This window comes from Cololabis saira, chromosome 11, assembly GCF_033807715.1.
Source record: "Cololabis saira isolate AMF1-May2022 chromosome 11, fColSai1.1, whole genome shotgun sequence".
Classification (NCBI taxonomy): Eukaryota; Metazoa; Chordata; class Actinopteri; order Beloniformes; family Belonidae; genus Cololabis; species Cololabis saira.
The window spans coordinates 10,365,348-10,390,842 of NC_084597.1; the positions used below are offsets into that span (position 1 = coordinate 10,365,348).

Below are 25,495 nucleotides of genomic sequence, written 5' to 3' on the forward strand. Positions count from 1 at the left end.
AAAAAAAGATTTGAAACTGAAATAAAAAGTTCTGAAACTGAAAAAGAAAATTGAAACTGTAAAAAAGAATTTGAGTTCAAATTTTATTTTCAAATTAGAAAAACTTTTGGCCTTGATTTGGCTCCATACATCTCTCCCATGACATCTTATTTCCTGACAAATGTGCTTTCTTGGCTGCTCACCAGTCAGGAAACTCAGCTCTTCCTGTGAGTGGAAGCTGACCAGGTGACCCTGCTCCGTCTTACAATGAGCCTCGGCTTCGTGCCAGTTTTTCACCTGCTCCTGCTCAAAGTGGTAGCAGAAGTCCCCGTACAACAAATACCCAGTGTCACAGTGGGAGTCTGGGGAAGGGTAATAAAACAGTTACTGGTGAGGAGACGACAAGACGGCGTGTGAGGCGACGGCGAGAAGAATAACTGACCAGGAGCTGCAGTTGGTTTTGCGTTCTGTCCACCTGTCATCTCACAGATGTAACCCAGCCTCTTAAAACAGTTGGTTGTTTCCCATTTTCCCTCATAATTCCCTGGAAAACATGAACTTGGCTCACTTTCTTTGTCACAACCGTCATTCCTTAAAACCTAAATCTGCGTTTTACAGCCAGAGCAGCAGAGAGCAGCTCCCACCTGTGAAGATCTGCCCACAGTCCCACAGGTTTGCCGTGTTTACGGGCCAGCCAGAACCGTAGTTGGAATATGCAATTGCGGTTTTATCGACCCATTGGAAGACACCATCCTGGTCCTTATCTGGTAATGAGGCAATAAAAAGTAGAGTATCATTTTCCAGTATGATGTATGCAGTACTCGAGTTGTAAAAAAAAATCAGGGGGGGTGGTGGATTTTATCATATGGGGACAGATCATTTGTGATGATTACAAATAGTATAATATATTACAAATAATAGCACTGACCAAAACACCTGCAGAAATACTGCAGGAATGACATAGCAGCAGTTAAATGCAGCCTTCTGTAAGCTTTAAATATCCACTGGGCTTACATCAAATACATCAAAACACAACAATAAAAAACAGTTTTCTGAACTTATCAATATGACTCTGTCCTTCACAGGATAAGTAAAATGGATCACTGCAAAAACTCAAAATAAGAATATTTGTCCTATTTCTAGTTAAAATGTCTCATTTTAGTAAAAAAAATCTTATTACACTTAAAACAAGACTCATCACTGGAAAAAAAAAAAATTTTCACCTGTTTCAAGTAGATTTTCACTTGAAATAAGTAGAAAAATCTGCCAGTGGAACAAGATTTTTTTGCTTGTAATGAGAAGATAAATCTTGTCCCACTGGCAGGTTTTTCTACTTATTTCAAGTGAAAATTTACTTGAAACAGGTGAAAATTGTCAAATAAGAGATGGAAAGGAGGGGATGGCAGTTTTACAGGGGGGATGATTTTGACCGTTTTTATTTCAGGGGGGATGCCATCCCCCCTCATCCCCCCTCAACTCCAGTACTGGATGTATGATGTAAAAAGAGTGTCAACACATTCTGTAAAGTACCTGATAAGCCGAGCCAGATGTCAGGAATTTCCACCTGGTGAAAATCTGGAAGTTTGCCGTTGATGAAAAATTGCTCATCTTGACTGTGTATGAGAAACAGGATTTTCATGAGATTCTCTTCGGTGTGAATGGATGTAGAGAAGGTTGTAGAGCCAAGTATAAACACTGATCTTTAAGTGTTTTTTTTATTAAAGAAGTGTACATCATTTCATGGGGGGCAACAGTTGTACGAGGGGCCGTATAGGACAAACTGCATTTTTAACTCTGACACGCACCTCTGAAGTCATGCACTTACTACTAAAATCACTTGCATATGCACATAAAATCAACTTACATACACACACAAGCAACATACCGCATATAAACTAGTGTAAATTAGCACATACTAAAACCTCCCACACATACATACAAGACAGTGTATATGCCTCTGAATCAGTAATGACAGTATTGTATGCGAGAGGTTTTACATGTGTATGTGTGACCTGATCAGGTTGTGTATGTATGTGATTACTGCCCCCTACTGGACGTAACGTTACACGTTTTAATATCAAGCCAGTTCTACGCATGCGCTCTAAGCACCCCGGGTTGTAGACCCGCATGTTTGGGACAAAATTACCTTTCACACATTTGTACTGCAAACCCTTCACTCAAACTAGTGTCAGCTCCAGCATGCACATACATAATCCCTCATTTATACAACTATGCCCTCACACACACATATATACACACACACACACACATATATATATATATATATATATATATATATATATATCTTGTATGTAAGTGTGTGAGGTTTTAATGGTATGTACAGGACTGTCTCAGAAAATTAGAATATTGTGATTTTCTGTAATGCAATTACAAAAACAAAAATGTCATACATTCTGGATTCATTACAAATCCACTGAAATATTGCAAGCCTTTTATTATTTTAATATTGCTGATCATGGCTTAAAGCTTAAGAAAAATCAAATATCCTATCTCAAAAAATTTGAATATTCTGGGAATCTTAATCTTAAACTATAAACTTTATTACAATATTCTAATTTTCTGAGACAGTCCTGTATGTGTTAATATTCACTAGTTTATATGCGGTATGTTGCTTGTGTGTGTATGTGAGTTGATTTTATGTGCATGTGCGAGTGATTATAGTAGTAAGTGCATGACTTCAGAGGTGTGTGTCAGAGTTAAAAATGCAGTTTGTCCTTTACGGGCCCTCATCCGAAACAGCTTTGAGCATCTACTGCTCTTAAACATTTGCACTTTCATTTTCACATGCCTGCATCCTGTTTTTTGTAATAAATAGAAGAGAAATATTTTTCTGCCTTTCATTGTGACATGCACGACATCTCCTCTCCTACCTGTTAATAATCAGCAGGTGAGCCCCCCAATCAGCGCACTTGGTAAAAGCGTCATGCCAGGTGGTCAAGAGGTTGATGTTACTGACCATCCAGTAACAACTGCCAGCAAAGCTCAGCCAGCCACGAGGGCAGATGGCTGCAGGTGAAAGTTCAGAGTAAGTAGCTTCAATGAGATTCTCATGACTGGAATAAGAAATAAAAGCTCTGCTTACTGTTGAGTGGACGCTTGCACATATAAGGACGTTCATATCTGCACTGATGGGACCTCCAGTCTCCTAATTCATCTGATGCATCTTTGATTATTGCTACACATGAGCCGACCTGCGCGTCACTGTTGGAGGACACAAGTTTTAGCCACGATTTACGTTGAAGCGTAGATGTGTTGCATTTAGACAGGATATCTTACACCGTCGGTTGATCTTCACCCCAGTTTCTGTACGACGACCCCTCCGCATCAGACCAGGCAAAGTTGGTGTTTCCAGTCTCAACCTTACATGATATCTTGTTGCATTTCTGGAGAAACAAAGCTCAGCTTCACATTTATGCAGTGGTGGACAGTAACGGAGTAAATTTACTTGAGTACTGTACTTAAGTACATATCCAGAGGATTTGTACTTTACTTGAGTATTCGTTTTCTTTGGTACTTATTACTCTTACTTGAATACATTTCCAAGACAAATATTTTTACTTTTACTCGAGTAAATTTCTAGGAAGGCTGAAAAGTACTCGTTACTTTCAGGTCTGCTCTTTTTTCTTTTTCCCTAAAATCCTATTGGACACAAGCAAGATTGTTAATAAACTCTGCATCATCTGCTGTCCTCTTATGATCCCATTCATTTGATTTGTTTTTGGTGTTTCTGCAGGTTTTATATAACATTGTGGTTCTAAAAGCAGCACATCACTGCAGCTGGTTTCAAAAAGTTAATTCTCAGAAACAAGAGATAAAAGATCCTTAAATTAATTTAGAAAAAATATAGTAATTTACTGATGTGGAAAATAAGAAATGTACTCTTACTTTTACTTTTACTTAAAGTAAATTTAAAAGCATTTACTTTTGGATACTTAAGTACCTTTAAAAGCAAGTACTTTTCTACTCTTACTCGAGTAATATTTTGACTGAGCTACTTTTACTTGTAACGGAGTAAATTTTGACCAGTAGTATTTGTACTCTTACTCAAGTACTGGGGTCGAGTACTCTGTCCACCTCTGCATTTATGATGGTTATATTAAGTCATAAAGAGGAAAGCGAGCATCTCAGCGTGACTAAGTTCTTTCTCACCAGTGTGGACAGTCCGATCCAGAGGTCCAGATGCGTTTGCTCCATTACTCCCGCCACAAAGGTGTTTTCTTCTTCTGATATCACGGACGCCAGGTCTCCTCCCTCCAGCACACAGTCATGTCTCGCTGCCAACCAACTCTTCCTCAGTTGTGACTTAAACTTGTAGCAGTTGGAGCCGTGGGGCCTCCAGCCGTTGGCCAAGTCGCACCGCGGGCCAGGATTTTCTATGGAGTGGGGGGAAAAAAGCTCCAAGGTTTATTAGTCCTTTAAGTGGAAATTTTATGCTAAAACTGTTGAACTATTACAAGGCTTCATATTATAAAGGTTTAATATGTTAACCACCAGCAGAACATATGAGGATGTGAGGAACCTCGTTGACGGGTAATAAATAGTGAAATTGAGTAGGTGGGTGACTCATTTGCTCCTTTATACGACTTGTCGAGAGTTTACAGCCTCTGTTGGTTCTCACTCAGAAGTACAATACCGCCACGCCATGTGTCAAAATATATAGTCTGATCAGCATTTAAAAGTTTGTCTGTTTGCATATATGAAATTGTATAATAGGTGCAGAGGTGTGGGTGTGAGGTTATAAACAGAAGTGTCAAGTAACGAAGTACAAATACTTCGTTACTACTTAAGTTTTACTTAAGTAGAAATTTTGGTTATCTATACTTCACTGGAGTAATTATTTTTCAGACGACTTTTTACTTTTACTCCTTACATTTTCACGCAATTATCTGTACTTTTTACTCCTTACATTTTAAAAACAGCCTTGTTACTCTATTTCATTTCGGCCTTTAAATAAAAAACTATCCAGTTAAATTGCTCCATCCGGATAGAGTGAATTTGGTTGTGGTTGTTTCAGATGTTCTTGTCCAGTTTTGTTCTTACATCCGTTCCCTCAGATTCCTGCAACTAAACTTGGATGTACATTCCAATAAAGGTTAGGATAAATGATAACATGCCTCTGAAGTTTGACTTTTTGCACCATTACAATACTCAACTAGTCATCATATCTCCTGCTCTCTGAAACACATGTTAATGCTCAATAGTACACATATATGGTTCTTTAATATATTTACATTAGACTAAGATGCATTCATTTTCAATGGCTTTTGTCCTTAATGGCTTTTTTCCCCCTTACATTACTTTTATACTTTAAGTAGTTTTGAAACCAGTACTTTTATACTTTTACTTGAGTAAAAAACTTTGTTGATACTTCAACTTCTACAGGAGTATTTTTAAACTCTAGTATCTATACTTCTACCTGAGTAATGAATGTGAATACTTTTGACACCTCTGGTTATAAAGTCTGCTACTTATCAGTTGCTGCAGTCAAACGCAGATCACCAACCCTCCCTTCACCCTCGCGGGTCTTCAGAGGCTTTTGACTTTAACATCTAATAAACTCAAAACTCCACACCATTAGCCCCTGAACTGATGGTGGCCTCTGGATGAGAGGTGAAATGTCTTCAATAACAAAGAAAAATAGGTGCAGTTGTCTTTATTCAAGCCTTTGAGGAGAGAAGGTTTAAATACAACTGGTCAACAAAGACAAAGAAAGTATAAAAACATGGCAAACCAGAGCTACTCGTGCATCAAAATGTGAAAAGAATGATGATGAATACATTTTCTATAATTAGGATTTCTGAAATGTATATCTGCAATTGTTGCCAGAGTAACTGGGAAGATTAAAAACAAGCATTAGAGTTTATGTACAGCTTCCTTACGGTTGATATGCTTGCAGATGTATCTTCTCTTAACGCCACAGTTTTCATCGTTCCACTGTCCAAAGTAAGATCCAACCACCTGACCACAGTGCTCTGCATCCTGATAGTTGTCTGGTTGATTTGGCATCCAGTACCTGAAAGAGAGGTGGTTGCATATTTTTGAATAAACCTCCAATATTTATAATTTAATTAAAACTTCAATCAAATTGAGACATATTTCAAGGCTCTTCATTCAGGAGATCCAGACCTTCAATAAAGAACAGGAAATCAATAATATTGACTATAAATTGCTGTAGTATCTAGATTACACACGATAGGTATTGTATAAACGGACTCCCGTCACTCCACTCCCAGACGTTTTCCACAACTTGGTCATTCAGGCCGATCCAGTGGATCTCGCTGCCAATTTGTGTTCTCACCCACAACTAGAAATGACACACAAACACATAGGAATGATAAGAGGACATGCAGCAAATTTCATTGCAGGTATATTGGGCAAGTCTGGGGCCCCTCACCCTCTCATGAATGTCCTGAATGCTCATCAGGTTGCTGTTCTGCTCCAAACAAAACGTATTAGCCTCGAACCACGTCTTCGTATCGTTGGAGAAGAAGTAACATTTGTCCTCGTTCTCCCTCCAGCCGTGCTGACACTGGCCGCGGGCTGGAAGAAGATAAAAAAACAGTAAAAAAATGAATACAGCAACATAAATACACGTGTGAGACCTCACAGGAGTCCCGGTGTTGTGCCAAAAAGTGATTGCCTGCCAGAATCTGATTTCTCCCCTGAAAATGGGTCTTTTTACCTGCCAAAAAATGATTGAAGGCCAAATACAGTTAATGAAAGGTTGTTTCTACCTTAATATGATTTGATCTCATTCTTGAGCTTTATAATATAAACACTAGAGCTCACAGGATTGCTTTGAACTCTTTTAAAGGACCATTACAACACAAAATAGGCATTTTCACCTTCCAAAAATTGATTGAAGGCCAAATACAGTTAATGAAAAGTTGTTTCTGCCTAAATATGACTTGATCTCATTCTTGAGCTTCATAATCTGAAAATCTGACGTTTTGGCGCTATAGTTCAACGGGCTGCTGTGCGCGCTCCCGCGGCCAGAAATCAGAAGAAATCAGATTCTGGCAGGCAATCAATTTTTGGCACAACACCGGCATCCTCCTTTTTTTTGTGGCAGCTGCCAACCACTTTCCCTGGTTCACGGTGAGGCCAGAGCTCTAAGAAACTATAATCTACAGATTTTACGATGACCACTTTATTCCAGTCCAAATATATGTTTGATGGGACATAACTTAGAAAGAGATAATACATATTTTTAAAGAGGAAATTCGACTGTCAGTAGCTGATTTATTGAATAGGACGTCACTCCAGAGAAGAGATTTTGGTGCATTATTGGATCACTCATGTCATTTCACTGTTATCATGTCTAAAAGATGCTACCTCTGGGATTAATAACTTCTAAGTAAACTGAATTGATCCAAATTTAGTTCGGCACAGCCTCGTCTTGCCTGTTGGTACTCTTACAGATCAGTTCAGAAATATTACAATGTACAATATAAATGGACTTGGTGTCCATTTACACAGATTATAAAAGTACAATTCCACAACATACTCTATCTTTCGACTAGGACGTTTAAAACAAAATAAAGTAGTCAGATTATTCTACATTGCTGATACGGACACAAATTGCCCAGCTGATGAGCTGATGAGTGACTTGAATGCTCATCAATCATAAATGTCCCATGACTGATGGTCACTTTGACCGTGTCAATCGACTATGAAAGCCTCGCGCAAACCTGACGGTGAATGTTTGACTTTAACGACTTCAGAAATAATGTGGAATCACATGATTTGCACATGAGGCGATTATAAGACCACATCTGCAGGCAGCTTTGAACTGAATATTGTTCACCAACATAAACGCTTCACCTGAAATAAACTGCTGCCATGTAAGGTGTTATATAGGTTATATATTCAAAGTTTTTAAGGGTTGAAGATGTAAAAGTGTATATTATATTTAAGAGACAGAGAACAAAGTAATTTTCTCCTAAAAACAATAGTAAGAATAAAGACAAATAAAGCAAAGAACAGTATGTACATGGTGTTTCCTAAAGCTCTCTGTTAAAAAATACATTTTAAAATCTGAAAACCTTAAACTGTCATCAACAGGTTTTGTTTTTTGAAAAAGATGTGACGAGTGCATCACTCCAGACTATAAAGGTAGAAGACATTTAAAGAAACAATCAAAGTACAGTACTTTTAGCTCAGATAAAATATCTAGATAACAAAAAAAATTCATTATAACATTTCTTGACCAACATTTATGATTTACTTGCTGATCCAAATTACGTGGGAATTGTATTTAATCAGTTTTGCATCATCTACATGAAAATATGTTTGTTTGTTTTGAAATTACAGTTTCTTCAAGTTTACGAAGCTAAATCAAGCTCAGATCTCGCCGTGATTATTTAACACAATTAGAGGAGGGAAAAAAGTCAAAATATTGTTGCAGTAATCAGATGTAGTCTTACCACAGACGAGAAGAGCAGCAAAGCTGAGCAGCCTTAGGAGCGTTATGTCCATTTTTTTTCCTTTTACTTTTCTGTGTTCACCTTTCAGAGTGTATTTCTGAACATCCTAGTAGCCAGTCGTTCTCCTCTGGCCTGCAGAGCCTAGTGTTGTGTATCCGTGTAGGTGTGTTTGTGTGCGAAGCGTTCAGACCTCTGAGCATCTCTTCTTCTCTTCACCTCTTTTCAGCTTCCTCCAGAGTCCAAAGACTGAAAGCAGTAAAATGCGAGATGACAAACACTTGACCTTTTGACCCGGTTCTTAACTTAAAACTTTGCAAAAGTTTGCAACAAAATACAGTCAACTTTTTCTTTCAGCGTACCTTTAAACTTTATTTAACAATTAATAAAACAGAGAGAAAAAAGGTTAATTCAAAGCAATTCATGTACTAATTAAAACCTTTCATTACATTTACATTTTAAGGAATACTGTAATCAATTATAGCCCTTTAAAAAAACAACTTTGTCTCTACAATACTAAATATAAAATTTTGCAGATTACTGATAATATATAAAAAGGTTTGTTTGTGGTATTTCAATTACATAATGAAAACAAGAGTTCACAAAAACGCATAAAGTCAGGAAGATACAGTTTATAACAACCACGTGTCAGCTATCAAACTTATACTGCTTTTTTCTGCCTCAAACTGTTACTTTTTAACATGGTTTAATGGGATGTTGTAAAACTCAAATGCATATTTCAAATCAAGCTCTCCTTTATACATTTTAAACGAGAGCCAGTGAGCATCAGTCTGTATTAAAAGCAAAAAACTATGTCAAACAAATTTAATTCAATAATCAGAGAGGAGAACATGCTCACCTTCGACGGACGATGTGAACACGAAAATGATGCATTTTCATAACTGAGATTCATCTCACAGTGGCACATTACAACAAATGTGATTGTTAAGGAAAGTCTCTCTCCGTTTATTGTCGGTTAAGACGGGAAGTCAAGAAACCACGGTGGCTCACCGCTCTCATGTCTTTTAGGCTTGTCCGAAAATCCAGTTATTTTGGAAATAACGGAGATAAATAAAATAATAGGGGTGGATTTAGATTTTTCTTTTGTTATTCTATTTCTCAGTAAGAGTCCAGAAACAGTCCTACATAAGGACAGATACTTGCTGAAGATTCGTTTGGCAGGTGGAAGGAAAGCTATAACTAGAAAGTGGTTCCAACTAGACCCTCCGACATTGGTCCAGTGCCATAGGATCATTGAAGAAATGTACTGTATGGAGAGACTTACTTTTACTTTAAGACTTCAGTTGGAAAAATGTATGGAATGCTCTTTGTATATGTAAATAAAAACATTAAATGAAATAAAATGACTGGAAGTCAAAATGTTTAAGATAAAAAGAGGGATGAATGTTTCCACATCACTTTATTGTACCAACTTATTCCAATACATCTAAACAAAGTACAAGAAGCGGTAAAGAGGAGCTGAAACAACACAAAATGCATTAAAATTTACAAATGACAAAGCTTCAGGTTTAATGTAGAAATGATTGATGGTGTACAATCTCTGCAACAATAAACGCTTTCCTTGTACAAACAGTAAACAGAACTTATCTGAAGCCTTAGTCTAAAAATTCAGCTGTTGTCAGAGATAACAAATGTTTTTATCGTTCATATGGTAGAAATAGTTTTGTTAAATAAACACCCTTAAACTTAAAACAAAAGAAAACTCTGGACAAAAATATACTCAGACATCACATCTATTCTAGGAAAATAGTGCACTGCAAAGGATTATAGAGTCGAGAATAATATCAAAGATACAACCGTTTTTACACAAATTATAACAGAACCGTCTGCAAGCCTCACCTGAGTCTCATCCTCATCTGCAAACCCGCTGATTAGGATTTCCGTACATCCAGTTAAACGGAGATCTTGGATGCGAGTCTGCTTGCGTCAGTGTGACCAGATCCCTGCTCAGTTTTGTAAAACCGAGGCTGAACCAGAGACATGCAAGATATTGCTCTCATCACCGCATGACCCTCTGGTGTTCGTCACTCACATATGAGGTAAATTAATTGGTATAAATTCAACGGGCAGCTGAAATGGATTTGTCAAATAGTTTGTTTCATTTTTTTGATACGGTTTGGCACTTGCTGGAGTGTGATTTGTCATATCCTAAATGAAGGCTGATTCTTTTTTTCTTCCAAAGCGATTTCAAACTTATCGATGGAAAGATTTCAGCTAAAGATCAGTTAAAAAAATGTTTTAATTAAATTGTAACACCCACCTCAAAAACGTTAAAGGGGACCTATTATGAAAAACAGTTTTTTTTTCTTGCTTTAACATATATAAAGTGGTCTCCCCTCAGCCAGTCATTCAGGCAGCCAATCAGCACAGAGCCTCATTATCATAGCCCCGCCCACTCAGAATCCCACATAGATAATGAGGTTAGAGAATGGGAAGATAAAGACATGGCTCAGAGGCTGAATTTCTAATTTATTTAGCAAAAACAATCAAAAACTTGTTTTTAAGACATTCAAGGCCTGTTTAAAATAGGTATTAGATGCCATAATAGGTCCCCTTTAACTCTTACATTCACTTTCCCTTTAAGATTGCAGGGAAGCTCTGAAATGTCTTTGCATCATTATGCCACGTTTCAGAAAGATGAAAGTGTGTTCACAACTTAAGCTGGCGAAGAATCCAGAATCAGTCTTCAAATTGCTGATTTGTCACGTCTCTCTGGACATTAAAAAACCCCAAAACTGCAGAACCATTAAAACAGTCTTCTTATAAGCTACAAATCCAAGTTTTCAATCAAAGCACTCCAAGAGGTTTGTTTTGAATACAAGGCTCAGTTACTATTGTCCCTTTTAAAAAGTCAAAACTATGTTGAGATGAAGAAAATACAGTACAAAATACTACATTGATTGCAAGTAACACCGACAGGAGTCTTGAAACATGACTTAAACATGATTTTGTGCAACTTCAGATTTCAAGTCTGTAAATTCTTGAAGGTTTTCTTCAGTCAGTTTGTTCATCAGTCTTTGTCGTGAAGGTTCATTTCAGTGCTGACAGTAATAATGCTGCTGACTGTGTGCTTAGTGTCGTGTGCTTGTGCAGTCGTCAGATCCGGTGATGACCCTGCAGTCAGTCACCTAGAAAAACGCAGGTTGGTCGTCACATGCAGTTGACCACGTTGCTGGAGCCCTGGCCGACGTCTCTGATATGGCTGACGTGAGTCGAGCACACGGCGACTCCGGCTCCGGCACGGCAGTGAGACACGGAGGCCACCAGCTCCCATCTGAACAGCAAAGACAGATAAATACTATGAGGAAAGACTTTAAAATACTTCAAATGTGACCTACAATTTTGAAGCTGATTATCAATGACTGCGTTTACATGCACTCAATAACTCTTTTAAAACCCGAATATTGGCAATAACCCGAATTTGCACGGCCATGTAAACACCGATAACCCCTTTGAATAACCCGAATTTGCTCATATTCCGGTTTTACAAACCCGAATATGACCCCTGGGTTACTCCTTTTAAAACCCGAATATTCGGTCGTGTAAACGCCAAACGGAATATCCCCATCAAACGGAACATGAATTTGTTTTCTGCGCATGCTCTGTTCACAAGGAATCCTGGTCTTTTGAGTCCAGGAAGTTCTTATAAACACGGAGAAACACAAGACCAGGAGGAGACTAATCACTTCATAAATGTAATGAAGGATATGAACATTTTGGCATTTGTAGACGGTAGAAAGTACCAGGATAGCGAGATTTACAAGAAGGTGAGCGAAAAGTTGCGCGAAGCAGGATTTGTTTTGGATTTGGATACAGGAAGAGGAAGTGGAAATGACGCTAATGGCGTCATGACGTTCTCCGCGCGTCGCTGGTTTGATCGGGATATCCTGGATGATTAATTACCATGTATACAGGGATAACCCTGTTAGCTCACGCATGTAAACGGAATATTCCGAATGTTTCAGTAACCGGAATATTAGCAATAACCCGAATTTTGACTGCATGTAAACGTAGTCAATGAAACTCAAACTTTGTCAGAGAAAAACTACACAAACACTTTTTGCAAATTCACTGCTTTCCCATAATTAGACTGAGACTGAATGCGTCAGAATGACCTACTTGATGCTCATATGTAACTATATACATAACATTATACATAGCATTTCTTTCAGCTTGGTGCAAGTCTGAACTGCAGCAGTTTCATTAACGGACGAACATAGAGCTGCTGAGTTGATTTCACATACGATCAGATATTCAGAAGAATCCGACAGATCATGTTCATAAACAACAGTGTTGTCAAAAACCTACAAAATGCATAATATGCACTATTTTAAGCTCACTGCACTTTAGTGTTGTGTGGATTTGGTCCCTACAGACAAACAAGGTACCGGTAATTCTAACTGCTCAAGTGGACTAATTATATCAAAAGGTGGTTGTGATTGTCCAATCAGCATAAAGCCATGCAACCAGTGGTCCTGCCCCCTTCTGGTGTAATTATAGCCGGGTTCATAATCACATAAGATTTCTCCCAAACACTCTATCTTATCAGTTTTTTTTTGTTTTCTTACATTTTAGGTGCTTAAATCCAATCTCTATGAATTGTGGAAGGGCTCACACGAACATGCTGTCATCGTTGGACCAACGTTACTTTCAGAGTCAGTTCAGTTGCCATATTAAGGAAAAAAAATTGGCAGTGGAATAAAAAAAAAGTTCTTTCAGACTTTATTGCACCTTTCTGATTGACACAAAAATTGAAATGTGAAACTTTGGAAAAGATTATAAAACTTTTCCAAAGCAGAGTTCCCAGTTCATACAAAGTTCTTAAATGGTACCGACGCCTCGCAGACCCACAAGACGTTTGGTTCCATCATTGTGCCTTTAAAATTTTGAATAATTCTGCATGGTTAACACAGCTACTGCTGTAAGCTTGGTTTTTTAATGTTGTGATTTGAGGTAGAAATCTAATGGGGGGAGTCTGTTCGGGCTCTTGACTGGCAGGAAACCTACCAAATTAAAAAGGGAAAAGGAACAAAAAACAAGGAAAATGCACAAACAAATGAATGTATTTTACTCCGCCCTGGCTCTGCTGTCAGGACCGGTTCCGCCTATTTATTTACTTAGCTTTATTAATTTTTTGGGCTGCTGTCTCTCTCCTAAAATAACCATCATTGTAGAAAACCATCATACTCATACACACCACACACGTGCACGCACGCACGCACACGAAATCTGAACAAAAACATAGATTTTTTTGTTTTGTACTGTTTTGTTTGTTTTCTCGTGTCCAATCTTGTCCTGTACGCGTTTTGTTTTGGGCACCTGTCTTGTATATATATATTAAAAAAAAAAAAAAAAAAGGTAGAAATCTAAAAGAAGTGCACAGTCCTCCCCCTCTCTCACCTGTTCATTCTGGGCTCAAAAGCCTCCACGGTGTTCAGGTAAATGTTCCCATTGTGTCCTCCAACTGCAAACACTCTTCCCATGACAGTAGCAACACCAACGCCGCCGCGGGGGGTGGTGAGCTCGGACACATACTCCCAGCGGTGCATTCGCGGGTCAAAGCGCTCGACGGAGCTCAAGGGGGAGTTGTCGTCAAAGCCACCTTTAGAAATGAATTAGAAACAATTTCTAAAAAAAGGGGGGAAAAAAACTCACGTAATTAATTTTTGAAGGATTTCTTTTTGTGCTTTTGTCAAAGACAATGACGAGTTCATACAACAAGCCAAAATGTGTGAAATTACTGAGTTTAAAACAGCAAGTTGTACCAACCTAAGCAGATTTTTGTTAGTTAAGCAAATGCAGAAAAATTATTGTGCTAACAATTTACTACACACCACGATCCAGCAGAAAACAAATACTGGAATAACTCGGGCATTGTAATAAAAACCTCTTCCTTACACCGTGTTAATTGTTAATCGGTTACCAAATAGGTTTACAAAACATGAACTTTTGTCTCCATTCATGCCTTTTTGTATAAAACTGGAGGGTGTGAACGTAAAGCACATGATGTGGGTGTATTAAAAAGCAACCATCTAAAAGCTGCTGTTTATGGTTCTGACAAACATTACCTGACCCTCTGACGGATCAAACGCAAAGCCATGAATGTCTGAGTCACCACTTTCCTCTCACCGACTACATAGAGGCAGCCGTTCAGTTTGCTGACTCCGTTTCCAGCCCGCCGCTGGCCCATCTCGCTGACCTCCGCCCACTTGTTGAGGTGAGGATTAAACCTTTCAACGCTGGACAGAGATGCCACCCCGTCGTTTCCTCCCACTGCGTACACATAACTCTGACAAAGTGCAAAAACAAGTGATTGAAGTCCAGAAAAACCCACAAGTATCAGACATAAATTATTGAGTTGTCTTTTATCATTTTTACCCCCAGTGCCACAGATCCAACCCCTCCTCTGGGTGTGTTCATGGGAGCCACAGCACTCCAGCAGTCGCTTTCGATGTCGTAACGCTCCACGTCATTGAAGCAGGAGTTATCATCCAGACCTCCGATTGCATATATAGGACCACCTAGCGCAGCCAGGGCTATACCCCTCCTGAAAAACACATCACTGCTCAAAGCACTACTTACTAGGAATGGGCGATATTTTACCGTTCACGATAAACCGTCAAAAAAAATTCCCCACGGTAAGAATTTGTCATCTCGCGGTAAAAACAATAAATTCCCGTTGATGACGTTTTTGTGTAAAGTCGGATTTATGGTTCTGTGTTAAATCCACGTACAACGTACATGAAGGAAGGAAGGAAGGAAGGAAGGAAGGAAGGAAGGAAGGAAGGAAGGAAGGAAGGAAGGAAGGAAGGAAGGAAGGAAACAAGGAAAGGAGGAAGGAAGGAGAGCAGGAGGAAAGAAGGAAGGAAGGAAGGAAGGAAGGAAGGAAGGAAGGAAGGAAGGAAGGAAGGAAGGAAGGAAGGAAGGAAGAAAACAAGGAAAGGAGGAAGGAAGGAGAGCAGGAGGAAAGAAATGAGCCTGAAAGAAAGGAAGGAAGGAAGGAAGGAAGGAAGGAAGGAAGGAAGGAAGGTAAATTCCCGTTGATGACGTTTTTGTGTAACAAACATGGCGGATCTGAGAGCGAGATAGATTTATAGTTGAAAAGATGGAGTTGAATTGGTATTTTTTTTTTTTAAATCGTCATTTTTATCGTTATCGGGATAAATGCCAGAAATTATCGTGATACATTTTTTAGTCCATACCGCCCATCCCTACTACTTACACAACATTTTAAGAGATAGAATACATGAAAAACCCATCACTACAAGACCATGCATGCTGAAGTGTAAATCTGACCCTCAACTTAGATGAAACAGAGAAACAAATGGCACTTTTCCACTAGTACCTACTCAGCCCGACTCAACTCGGTTTGGCACTTTTCCACCAGGGGTCTAACGTGCCAAGTAGATACTTTTCTGTAACTACTCTGGTGAGGTTCTAAGCGGCTGAGTCGGCTGTATCTGACGTCATCACACTACAGGCCACCGATTGGTCGGGGGGTTGGAGTCAGACGACTGAGTCAGGATGTGGCATCAGCAAAAGAGCGACTCTGACTGCGGCTTCTTGTTCATTTTATTCGACAGACAAGGGCAGCACAAACGTCTGTTTGGTGATCCAACTCTGAGGTGCAGATGTTCATAAACCTGGTGGCTGAGGAGCCAAAAAAAAGGGATCTAGAAGATAAGGAACAACAAGATCTACCAGGAGCTCTGTCACTTCATAGCTGCTCGTGGCTCCCAATGGACTTTTCAGCAGCGCCGAGATTAACTAAAAAAATTAAAAAGCGTAGCCGCTTGAAGTTTCTCTCACTCTCATTTTTAACTTGATATCAAACACAAGCCACAGACCCAGAAGCACATATATAATCTCCTCCAGGTTCTACATCTTCAGTGTTGTTGTCTTCTCCGTTTAGATCACACAATCAAATACGTCACAGCAGCTTCGCTCCAACCCTCCTACTTCTGCTCCAGAATTGTTATGGAAAAGAAACTTGGCCGAGTTGAATAGAGCCGAGCTGAGTTGAATAGAGCCAAGTAGGTTCTAGTGGAAAAGTGCCATAACAGACCAGAGGAGTCCGAGTAAAAAGTGTTTCACTACAATTTGTCTTTATACCTTTTGGTGTTCATAGAGGCTTTCATCATCCACTTGTTGGTGAGGGGGTCAAACATCTCCATGTTGCCTAAGTGTTCGTTACCATCATGGCCCCCAACAGCATAAACTTTACCTATAATGATGGTAACAAAAAAAGAAAAATCATCAAGTACATGCAAAGTAGGTTAAATTCCTCTTACCAACCCCGCACTTACCTCCCACAGATATTACGCCCACATGACGACGTCTGCTGTTCATTTCAGGACCAAAGAACCAGCTGTTTTTAGTGATGGAGTAGCATTCGATGCTGCGAAATGGATCACCAGAACCTCCCCGACCACCCACGCAGAACAGAACCCCTGTGGGAGAGGTAACATTCAGCAAAAAGATGAAAAACAAAACATACTTTATCACCTGTAAAAATACACACACACATTATAAACTTTTTAAAAGCACTCAAGCTACAAATGGCAACATAAAAATACCTAAAGTGACTTTGTTCTGCTGTTCGGACTTGTTACCGGAGTGTGAGTGTAAGATTTCTTGTAAACGTTAAATGCCCGTCAAAGGGCCCCTCATGAAGATTGAAGAAGAAGTGACACCAGGTTTGTTTTTTCTACTCTTGAAAGTCTACGCTCATTTGTATTGAATATTGATGCCAAGTACCAATCACAAAATGCAGAGCTGAAGCAAAAAAACTGTTGACAGAATGAAAGAATGAATGAATGAATGAATGAATGAATGAATGAATGAATGAATGAATGAATGAATGAATGAATGAATGAATGAATGAATGAATGAATCTGCTTAGATTTAAAAAGAAATACCAAAAAAATCTTTGCATAACTCGTTGGATATGTTTAAATCCTCATACTTGCCTGAAATGTATAACTATTTGAGCAGTGCCAGAGCACAATGCATAACTCATGACTTATATATTAAAGTAATAAATATTATGTGACACTGTAAATGTCATTCTACTCTGCCTTGCTTTTATTTCTATCTTTAAATTATTTTATTTCTGGCATTTTATTTATTGTGGCACAATATGGAGAAGCGTTCCAAATTTCATTTTATGTCCGACATGCAATGACAATGAAGTCTTTGTTTATCTTTATCTTTTTTATCTTACTTATGTCTATGTTGCACATACATACAGCAGGCCTATCACCTTCGGTATGACTGACTCAGCAAAACACATACAAAACAGCAAGAAAAATCCTTTTTAGGTAAGATGCTGTATTTTTTTTTTTCCTATTCATTTGGAGAAAACGTCCTGAATTTTCCTGTCATAAAAGCTTTTACACAATTAAAACAAAACACGATCACAGAAACAGTACCTGCAGTATGTTTCCGAGGGATGGTCCGGACAGAGTATTCAAAGTCCGGCACCACTTTGTTGCTGAGGTGCAGGTAGTAGTTCCTGGCTTCATCCATCAGGTCACGACAGCTCAAGTTTCCATTGATCATCTCATCTTTCGCCACCGTTCCAGTCAGAAACTCTACCGGGAGAAGAGGCAGGCGCACCTACAGGCAGACATTTGTAAAAATGATTACATAAAACTATAAAAAAAATGTTGGGTCAAGCACGAATAAGGATTTTCAACAGGTCAATTTTAAAATAATAAAAAAAAGAATATCTATTGCAGTAGTTCAAACATTAAGAATGTTGTGTACACATAAATTCATATAAAACTTTTAAATTAAGTGATTTTTGTCAAGATGAATTGGCACTAGCCTTAAAAAAAAGTCATGTGGTGCAACCATGATTCATATTAAAATAAATTAATTTCCTTAACATCTTGACATCTTTTTTTTTTTTACAAGTTTTCAGTGTTATACAAAAATGGTTATTTTAATGGTCGCGTCACATGCTATTTCATAAAATGGAGTCAAACTTCAGTCAAACTTTGTTTGTATATTATGATGGAATTATAAATATAAATGTGTATAAATCTTATACACTACAAGACATTTTGGAAATCATGCCAGATAGGGCAGAAGATTGATTTAAATACATTTAGAGTGATTTCAAAAAAGTTTTCAAAACAAGAGTCATGGTCGGACGGTCGCACCACATGACATTTTGACGCTTAAAACAACAACAAAATCCCAAATAAATAAATATTTTTTGTAAAATTCAAGTGAGTCCATATGTGGGACAGGTACAGTAGGTCATATATATATATATATATATATATATATATATATATATATATATATATATATATAGTATTTTTTTATCCATTTAAACCTTTTTTGATTTGAAAAAAAATCATTTTATTCGGAAAATATAGGCGTTACGTCATTGACCCATTTGCAAAAATAATTTCACATGCAGATACACAGTCAATTAAGTTTAAGAGTAAAAAATGCTTCACAAAAACTGCACGTGTTCTCTGACCTGAGACATGATCTGGTCCAGCCAGGCCTCATGGTGCTGAGGGTTTGCCTTCAGCCACTTCACTGCTGCATTGTACACCTGTGTCTCTGAGTGGATATTGAGGTCACAGGACGACAACAATGTGCGCAAGTGTTGGGGCGACACGCATGTGAAGTCCTCACAATCCACAACCTCAGTGAAATGCTCGCAGGCATAGCGGTCGGCCATGTCCATCAGGTCCACACGGTTGTGACTCTCAGCAAAGGTTCGAACTGCCAGGCAGTTGGTGGGGTGAAAGTGGGCCTTCATGTACTCGCAGCAAGCTCGTGCCACCAGCTCCACCTAACAAGAACCATGCAATAAAGGCCTTTTATACAGGGTACAGTGCAGTTCTGGAAACAAACTTGTCATTATTTTTTGAACTGTTCAATTAAGCAAAATTTTATTTTTATGTATAAATGTAGAACACGTCAGACCACTGAAGGCTTAAGGAGAGATTCTGTTTGCATGTCTTTACCTGAAGGATGCAGGCAGCATAAAGCAACGGCTGGACATTGTCCACGGTTAAGGTGAGTTTGGAGGTGTAAGAAAAATGGACAAGATCCTGGATGGCATCACCATCAAAGTCCTTAATCTCAATCAGCTCTTGTTTGGCCTCTGACATCTCTGACAGGAACATTGCCCTGAGGAAGAAAAAAAAAACATTACCACCACTTTTAAGGAGAAGGCAGAAACCCCTAATCTGGCACTAAGGTCGTCTTTTTGAATGCATCTCCTAGGGAAGCCCCTCTAGTATGATTAACAATAATCTTTTAAAGTGTGTGTTGTCACAGGACGGTGCAGTAATGTATGTAACAGGATAGTCGCTGTGCAACATATGGCTGACACAAATTAACACCAAGACCCATCAGGGCACTCGAGATGTGGAAAAAAGAGGAAACTGGAAGGAAAACACATCAGATAAGTTCATAATGTGTTAAATTCAACCATGCCTTAATTAGAAAAGTTGTAGTATAAATCATTTGTTCATAACATCATTAGGAGTATCAACCATGACATCAACAAAACTGATCACAGACTAATAAAAAAATATTTTTTTGTTAAGACAGATAAACGTAAATGTAGAGATAAAATAGCTATGACGATTTAAATTTAACACACCTGAAGTAAGGGATAACACAAGCCAACACTAGCTTGTGACATGGTATCAACCTACTGCCAACCTGCGAAAGAAAAAAAAAAAAGAGAAATACAGAAAACATGAAGAAGGGAAGCATTCATATAATAATTTGCAAGTCCAGACCTGTGCTTCGGTAAATATTTAAAGACAAAAAAATATCTCAAAAGAAATTAAGAGTAGGCTCATCTGTAAATGATTGTTTACTAAATCACAATAAACCAAACGGTGCTGAAAGAAATTAAAATAATCAAAGCTCAGAGGAGAGAGAGCTCTACCTTCAGAGTGACATCACAGAGCTCCCCGACTTCGTAGAAATGCCTGAGTGAGTTATGAAAGTCCTTCCAAGCTTCATGAGCCTCAAAGATAAAAGAGCCATCAGGCTCACATTCTGCTTTTGATGTTTTGCCTCCCGGTCGCTTCTCCTTGGACTTCTGCTGCTTGGCATGATCTGGCACCACATCCCCTGGTGCCATGGTGGGCTACAGAAAACAACACCTACAAGCCAGGGGAGAGAGACAGAGTAGGAATCTGAGCACTCGGTTTTCAGGTACAGTAACAGTTTCCTTGATCTCATTTGAAGATTTCATGATGTTAAGGAAAGATGGTATGATACATTTCTGAGGAGAGGCTTAAGAGAATAGACAACCATGATTCAACCACACTTACAATAAGCTGAAAATGTTGCCTAAATCTCATTTTAGTAATATAAGAAGATAAAAGCATTACACTAGTGATGAACCGATTGTTCGGTAACCGAAATTGTTCGGCCGAAAATGGCAAAAAAACACTTTCGGTGTTCGGCGGAATAAGTGGGGAAAAAAAACGAACAATTAATAACGGCGTTGTAAAATAAGGAAATAGAGGGGCCGCTCCGTCCCGTAACGTTGCACACTACATAAATCGTTGGCCAACCAAAAACCAACCCCATAAGAATTTTACCCAACATTCACCAGGAGGTGGAACCAAAACAACATAATGCTGGGAAATTAAAACATTTTAATTTTTTTATGTTCAATAAATATTTTCTACCTTGTAATTTTGTACAAGATTTTTTTCTTTGAAAAGCATGCCTAAATCAAATTTATTTGATTTATGCAATGGTGAAAAAATTGGCAAAATAAATGAAAAACTGCGAAAAACCATGTTCGATATTGTTCGGTATTCGGCCAAGTGTTTATTATTATTTTCGGTTTCGGCCACAAATTTTCATTTCGGTGCATCACTACATTACACCATTGTTATTAGTAGTGTTAAAGAAAAAGTCACAAAAGAGAAAATATCATCATAAAAAACATTAGATGTTAAAATCTTTTATCAGTCTAAATGTGTGTTGTTTATGCTACTGAAGTCTAACAGGAGCCACGAGCAGTCGGACAAGACCAACTGAGTCACAAAAGAAAAGCTATCAGATACAATATTTCAGAACCAAGTCTGAAATCAGTTGGTAGAAACATATTATTCTGGGACTTATCTTATTTTTTAATTTATTATAGTTTTTCAAGAACAAGAATTGTACATCTTCTAATCAATTAAATCTTTGTATACATTGTAAACCCTTTTAAACAAAGAATGCTTAGAAAACCGCAATGTATAAATAACCTTGCCAAATGTTTTGTTTTCATCTAAATTGGGCAATGCAGCACTTTTTTTTCCTGGTTTGAAAAAAAGGAAATTCTTATCAATAATAATAACAGAGCCCTGATACTGCCTACAATATATATTCAGAAACGGATTTATTCATTTTTTAACTCCACTGACTCATTCAAAGGATTTAACTGGTGTAAAAAAGTGTTTAGATGGATGACTCATTCAAGAATAAATACCACGAAGCATCCACAAATAAGCACAAATCACACCGAATCAGTAAAAAGATGAGACATTTTGGTGGGAGACTCCACCTATAAACTGCAGATTTACCCAGTAGTCCTTCCAATTTTGTATCATCTCCCTTTAGCCCCTTTCTGCAACAACTGGAGACAAATATATATATTATATATATATATAATATTTTATATATATATATATATATATAATATATATGTATAATATTATATACATATATATATATATATATATATATATTAAAAAAATCCAACTTACTGCTGCACCTAAAGAAAAATCCCTTCGGTTGATGCTGAGAGCAGTTGAGACTGAGAGCAGACAGAAGCGAAGCACCGTACAGATGAAGTACTGTCTGGTATTTTAAAGCCTTCTCCGACACTGAATAGACGCAGTGTATCGTCTCTCATCGTTAGTCCGCTCAGCTATTCGGATAGAAAACATCAAGTCTCATCATATGTTTTAATGATTAAAGACTTTTTTTTGTTCCAACTTTAATAATACAGGGCAACTTCTCCTCCCAAAGACATGTTGTTTAGGCTAACTGGGAATACTGATTAGGCTTTGTTTAAATTAACTACAATGTAATTATAGGAATATTATTCTGTCTGTGTGTCATTGGAGTAAATAAAAGCACTTTTTAAACACGTTGTTAGCACATGTTGACATTCAGCTAAATCAGTCAGCCTGAACAACATCCTCAGATGAGGTTATATTATTCATAAGGAATAAGTGGGTTGAAAAAGTAAATTATTTAAAAGCTGTATAACAGGACCGTGGATAGCTCAAAGGGTTGAACGGGCGCCATTTGTAGAGGCTGTAGTCCTCGTGCAGGCAGCGTAGGTTCGAGTCCCGGCCTGTTGCTCTGTACTGCAATACTGTTGCCATTTGAAATTATTTTCTTGCTCCAGAGGACAAAACGGCAACTCTGCTATCAAGGTACTTTAAAGTATTGTGAAAATGTGCAAACCCTTCTGCCAAACAAGCTGGGACACTTTAATCTAATGATTTGTCGCCATTGTTTAAAGCCTTAAAAACAAAAACAAAACAAACTGTCGAAATTGTAAACTAAAATTTGTTTTGTGTATTTTTTGAAAAATAAATATAGACGGTATAAACTGTCTGCATCCAGATTTTTTTAGGAAAGGTTTTGTACTTATGAAACAATGTTATAAGCATCCAGGCGCTAAACGTGCACGACCGCGGTCCAAACCTGTCATTCAATGAAAATACTCAAGTGTATAATAAAACAAGAAAAAATACAACAACCAAGTTTTGGATTAACATCAAGCAAGAAGGGGAAATATATGGATTTCAAAACTACAGCAGCTGAGGGTGTTAAAATGATAAAAAGACGGGGTGAGTAACAGTATTCATCATGGTCGGCACCCCTCACCAGACCCAGCATCACCTTCTCTGGCAACAACATTCCCCTCTCTTCGTCTGTCACCAACCTTGGTGTCAAAATGGACCCCCAACTCTCCTTTGATTGCCACATTAATCACCTCTGCAAGATCTCCTTCTACCACCTTTGCAACATCGCCAAACTCGGTCCCACCCTCACCCTCCCAGATGCTGAAAAGCTGGTCCACGTCTTTGTCTCCTCCAGACTGGGCTACTGTAACGCACTTCCCATCGGGATTAGGCCTGTGTTGAAAAAAATCGATTTCCCAATTTCTAAATCGATTCTCATATAAATTCCTAAAAATCGATTCATATGTCTAAAGATCGATTTTTTTTTAATTTATTTATATTTTTTTTTTCATCATTACATTACAATTTTTGGTTATTTTTTTGTTTATCCCCAAAAAAGGAATGTTTTGTTGGACACGAGAATAACTGGTGCCATGTTTTTGCCTTTAAATATGTTTAAAGGTATGAAAACATTAAAGTGTTAGGTTATAATTGCATAAATTGTCTATATTTCATTACTTTATATACTGTCTTGGGGTTACATTTGCAAAAAATGCTAAAAACCAAATGCTCAAAAATTAAAAACCAAAATAGACCGAAAATGGAACAAATAAAAACGGAATGTGGGAAAAAATAAAACCGATTTCATCCGTCTCTGTTTGCTGCCCTGGATCTGTTTGGTAATTCTGACCCACGATGATTCTGAAAGCAGTTTTATCAGCATTCCAGGAGCTGATTGGTCCTTACAGCATCATTAGCTGCCAATACTTGCTGTTTAATCTCAATATAATACTAGTAGTAATATTTTGCATAACTACAGTCATATAATTCATGCAACAGCTCAAAAAACAGTTTTAATAACACTAACCCAAATCAATATCGGAATTGAATCGAATCAAATCTTGATAATCGATTCTGAATCTAAAGAATCGGAATCGAATCGATTCTTGACATTTGAATCGATCCCCAGCCCTAATCGGGATCCCCAGCAAGAGACTCCAGAGCAGGGGTCACCAGTCCTGCATGTTTTAGACGTTTCCCTGCTTTATTGCACCATGATACAAGTGACTGTGTCATTAACAGAATTGTGCAGCCCTGGATGACAAGCTGGTGACGATGATTAATTAGAACCAGGTGTGTTAAAGCAGGGAAACATCTAAAACATGCAGGACACCGGCCCTCGAGGACCAGGATTGGTGACCCCTGCTCCAGAGGCTCAAGTACATCCAGAACTCTGCAGCTAGGATCCTGATGAGAGTGAAACACGACCAGATCACCGCCACTCTTCAATCACTCCACCGGCTTCCTGTCTCCACCAGGATTGAATATAAGGTCTCCCTCCTCACTCACCAGAGTGTCCATGGAAATGCTCCCCCTACCTCAAAGAACTACTCCTCCTCCCACAACCCACTACACGCTCCCTCCGCTCTTCTCACACTACCCGCCTCCATGTTCCCAGGACCAGACTCTGCACCCATGGGTGACACAGGGCCTTTAGCGTCGCTGCCCACGCCTCTGGAATGCCCTCCCTGACAACCTAAGGGCACCACAAACCACGGACAATTTTAAAAGAGGACTAAAAACCTTTTTTAGCAAAGCATTTTATCACTAAACAATGCTGCTGTTTTATTTCCTAGTTGCTGTTTTCAATTGTTTTATTCTCTTTTTACATGTCTTGACTTTTTATCCTTTTATCTCTTATCTTGATTTTATTTGTTTCCTTTTTAATTATCAAACTGTAGCACTTTGAGATTCGCAGTAATGTAAAGTGCATTATAAATATAATTTATTATTATTATTTTTAGTATTCAGTATTTATTATTTTAAGTGTAAGTAGCACCAGTTTTTTTGTTTTTTTTAACTCTCCTTTTGACTTTTCCCTTTGTAGGGGTCAACACAGCAGGTCATCATATTCTGCATATTTTATTTTGCATAGGTTTTTACGCTCTATGCCTTGTACAACCTTCCCCATTTGTCCAGGATTGGGACCGGCACGCAGCGGCTGAAACACTTTGGCTCATAGCAGGAATGAGTATCGATGTACAACCCTTTCAGTTGAAGAGCAGGTTGAAGACTTGGTTCTTTAACGAGCTCTTCTGCCCCTAGTTAACTTCACTGATCGTCAGGATGAGTCTTCCTCTATAA

General features: G+C 38.3%; 2 protein-coding genes across 5 annotated transcripts in view; both read right to left on the reverse strand.

Annotated features, from left to right (window-relative positions):
- Nucleotides 1–6,535, reverse strand: part of LOC133454941 (macrophage mannose receptor 1) — a 35,211-nt gene extending 28,676 nt beyond the window's left edge. Inside the window, exons 1-11 of the mRNA XM_061733685.1 lie at nt 6,395–6,535; nt 6,192–6,304; nt 5,880–6,013; nt 4,150–4,373; nt 3,277–3,383; nt 3,083–3,201; nt 2,871–3,006; nt 1,510–1,592; nt 624–743; nt 422–523; nt 183–341 (exon numbers count right to left, since the gene is read on the reverse strand). Of these exons, the coding sequence (XP_061589669.1) occupies nt 183–341; nt 422–523; nt 624–743; nt 1,510–1,592; nt 2,871–3,006; nt 3,083–3,201; nt 3,277–3,383; nt 4,150–4,373; nt 5,880–6,013; nt 6,192–6,304; nt 6,395–6,421 (1,324 nt within the window). The 5' untranslated portion in view covers nt 6,422–6,535. The remainder of the gene's footprint in view (nt 1–182; nt 342–421; nt 524–623; nt 744–1,509; nt 1,593–2,870; nt 3,007–3,082; nt 3,202–3,276; nt 3,384–4,149; nt 4,374–5,879; nt 6,014–6,191; nt 6,305–6,394) is intronic.
- A 3,291-nt stretch (nt 6,536–9,826) lies between these two features.
- klhl8 (kelch-like family member 8) overlaps nt 9,827–25,495 on the reverse strand; it is an 18,549-nt gene continuing 2,880 nt past the window's right edge. The window contains exons 2-12 of one of the 4 annotated variants that reach the window (XM_061733687.1): nt 20,374–20,593; nt 20,080–20,141; nt 19,436–19,601; nt 18,940–19,260; nt 17,876–18,062; nt 16,751–16,894; nt 16,557–16,668; nt 14,823–14,991; nt 14,574–14,733; nt 13,845–14,046; nt 9,827–11,718 (exon numbers count right to left, since the gene is read on the reverse strand). In XM_061733687.1, the coding sequence (XP_061589671.1) occupies nt 11,595–11,718; nt 13,845–14,046; nt 14,574–14,733; nt 14,823–14,991; nt 16,557–16,668; nt 16,751–16,894; nt 17,876–18,062; nt 18,940–19,260; nt 19,436–19,601; nt 20,080–20,141; nt 20,374–20,571 (1,845 nt within the window). In that variant the 5' untranslated portion in view covers nt 20,572–20,593 and the 3' untranslated portion in view covers nt 9,827–11,594. Of the gene's footprint in view, nt 11,719–13,844; nt 14,073–14,512; nt 14,734–14,822; nt 14,992–16,556; nt 16,669–16,750; nt 16,895–17,875; nt 18,063–18,939; nt 19,261–19,435; nt 19,602–20,079; nt 20,142–20,373; nt 20,594–25,495 lie in introns of those variants that run through there. The other 3 variants (XM_061733690.1, XM_061733689.1, XM_061733688.1) reach the window with 3 other exon arrangements.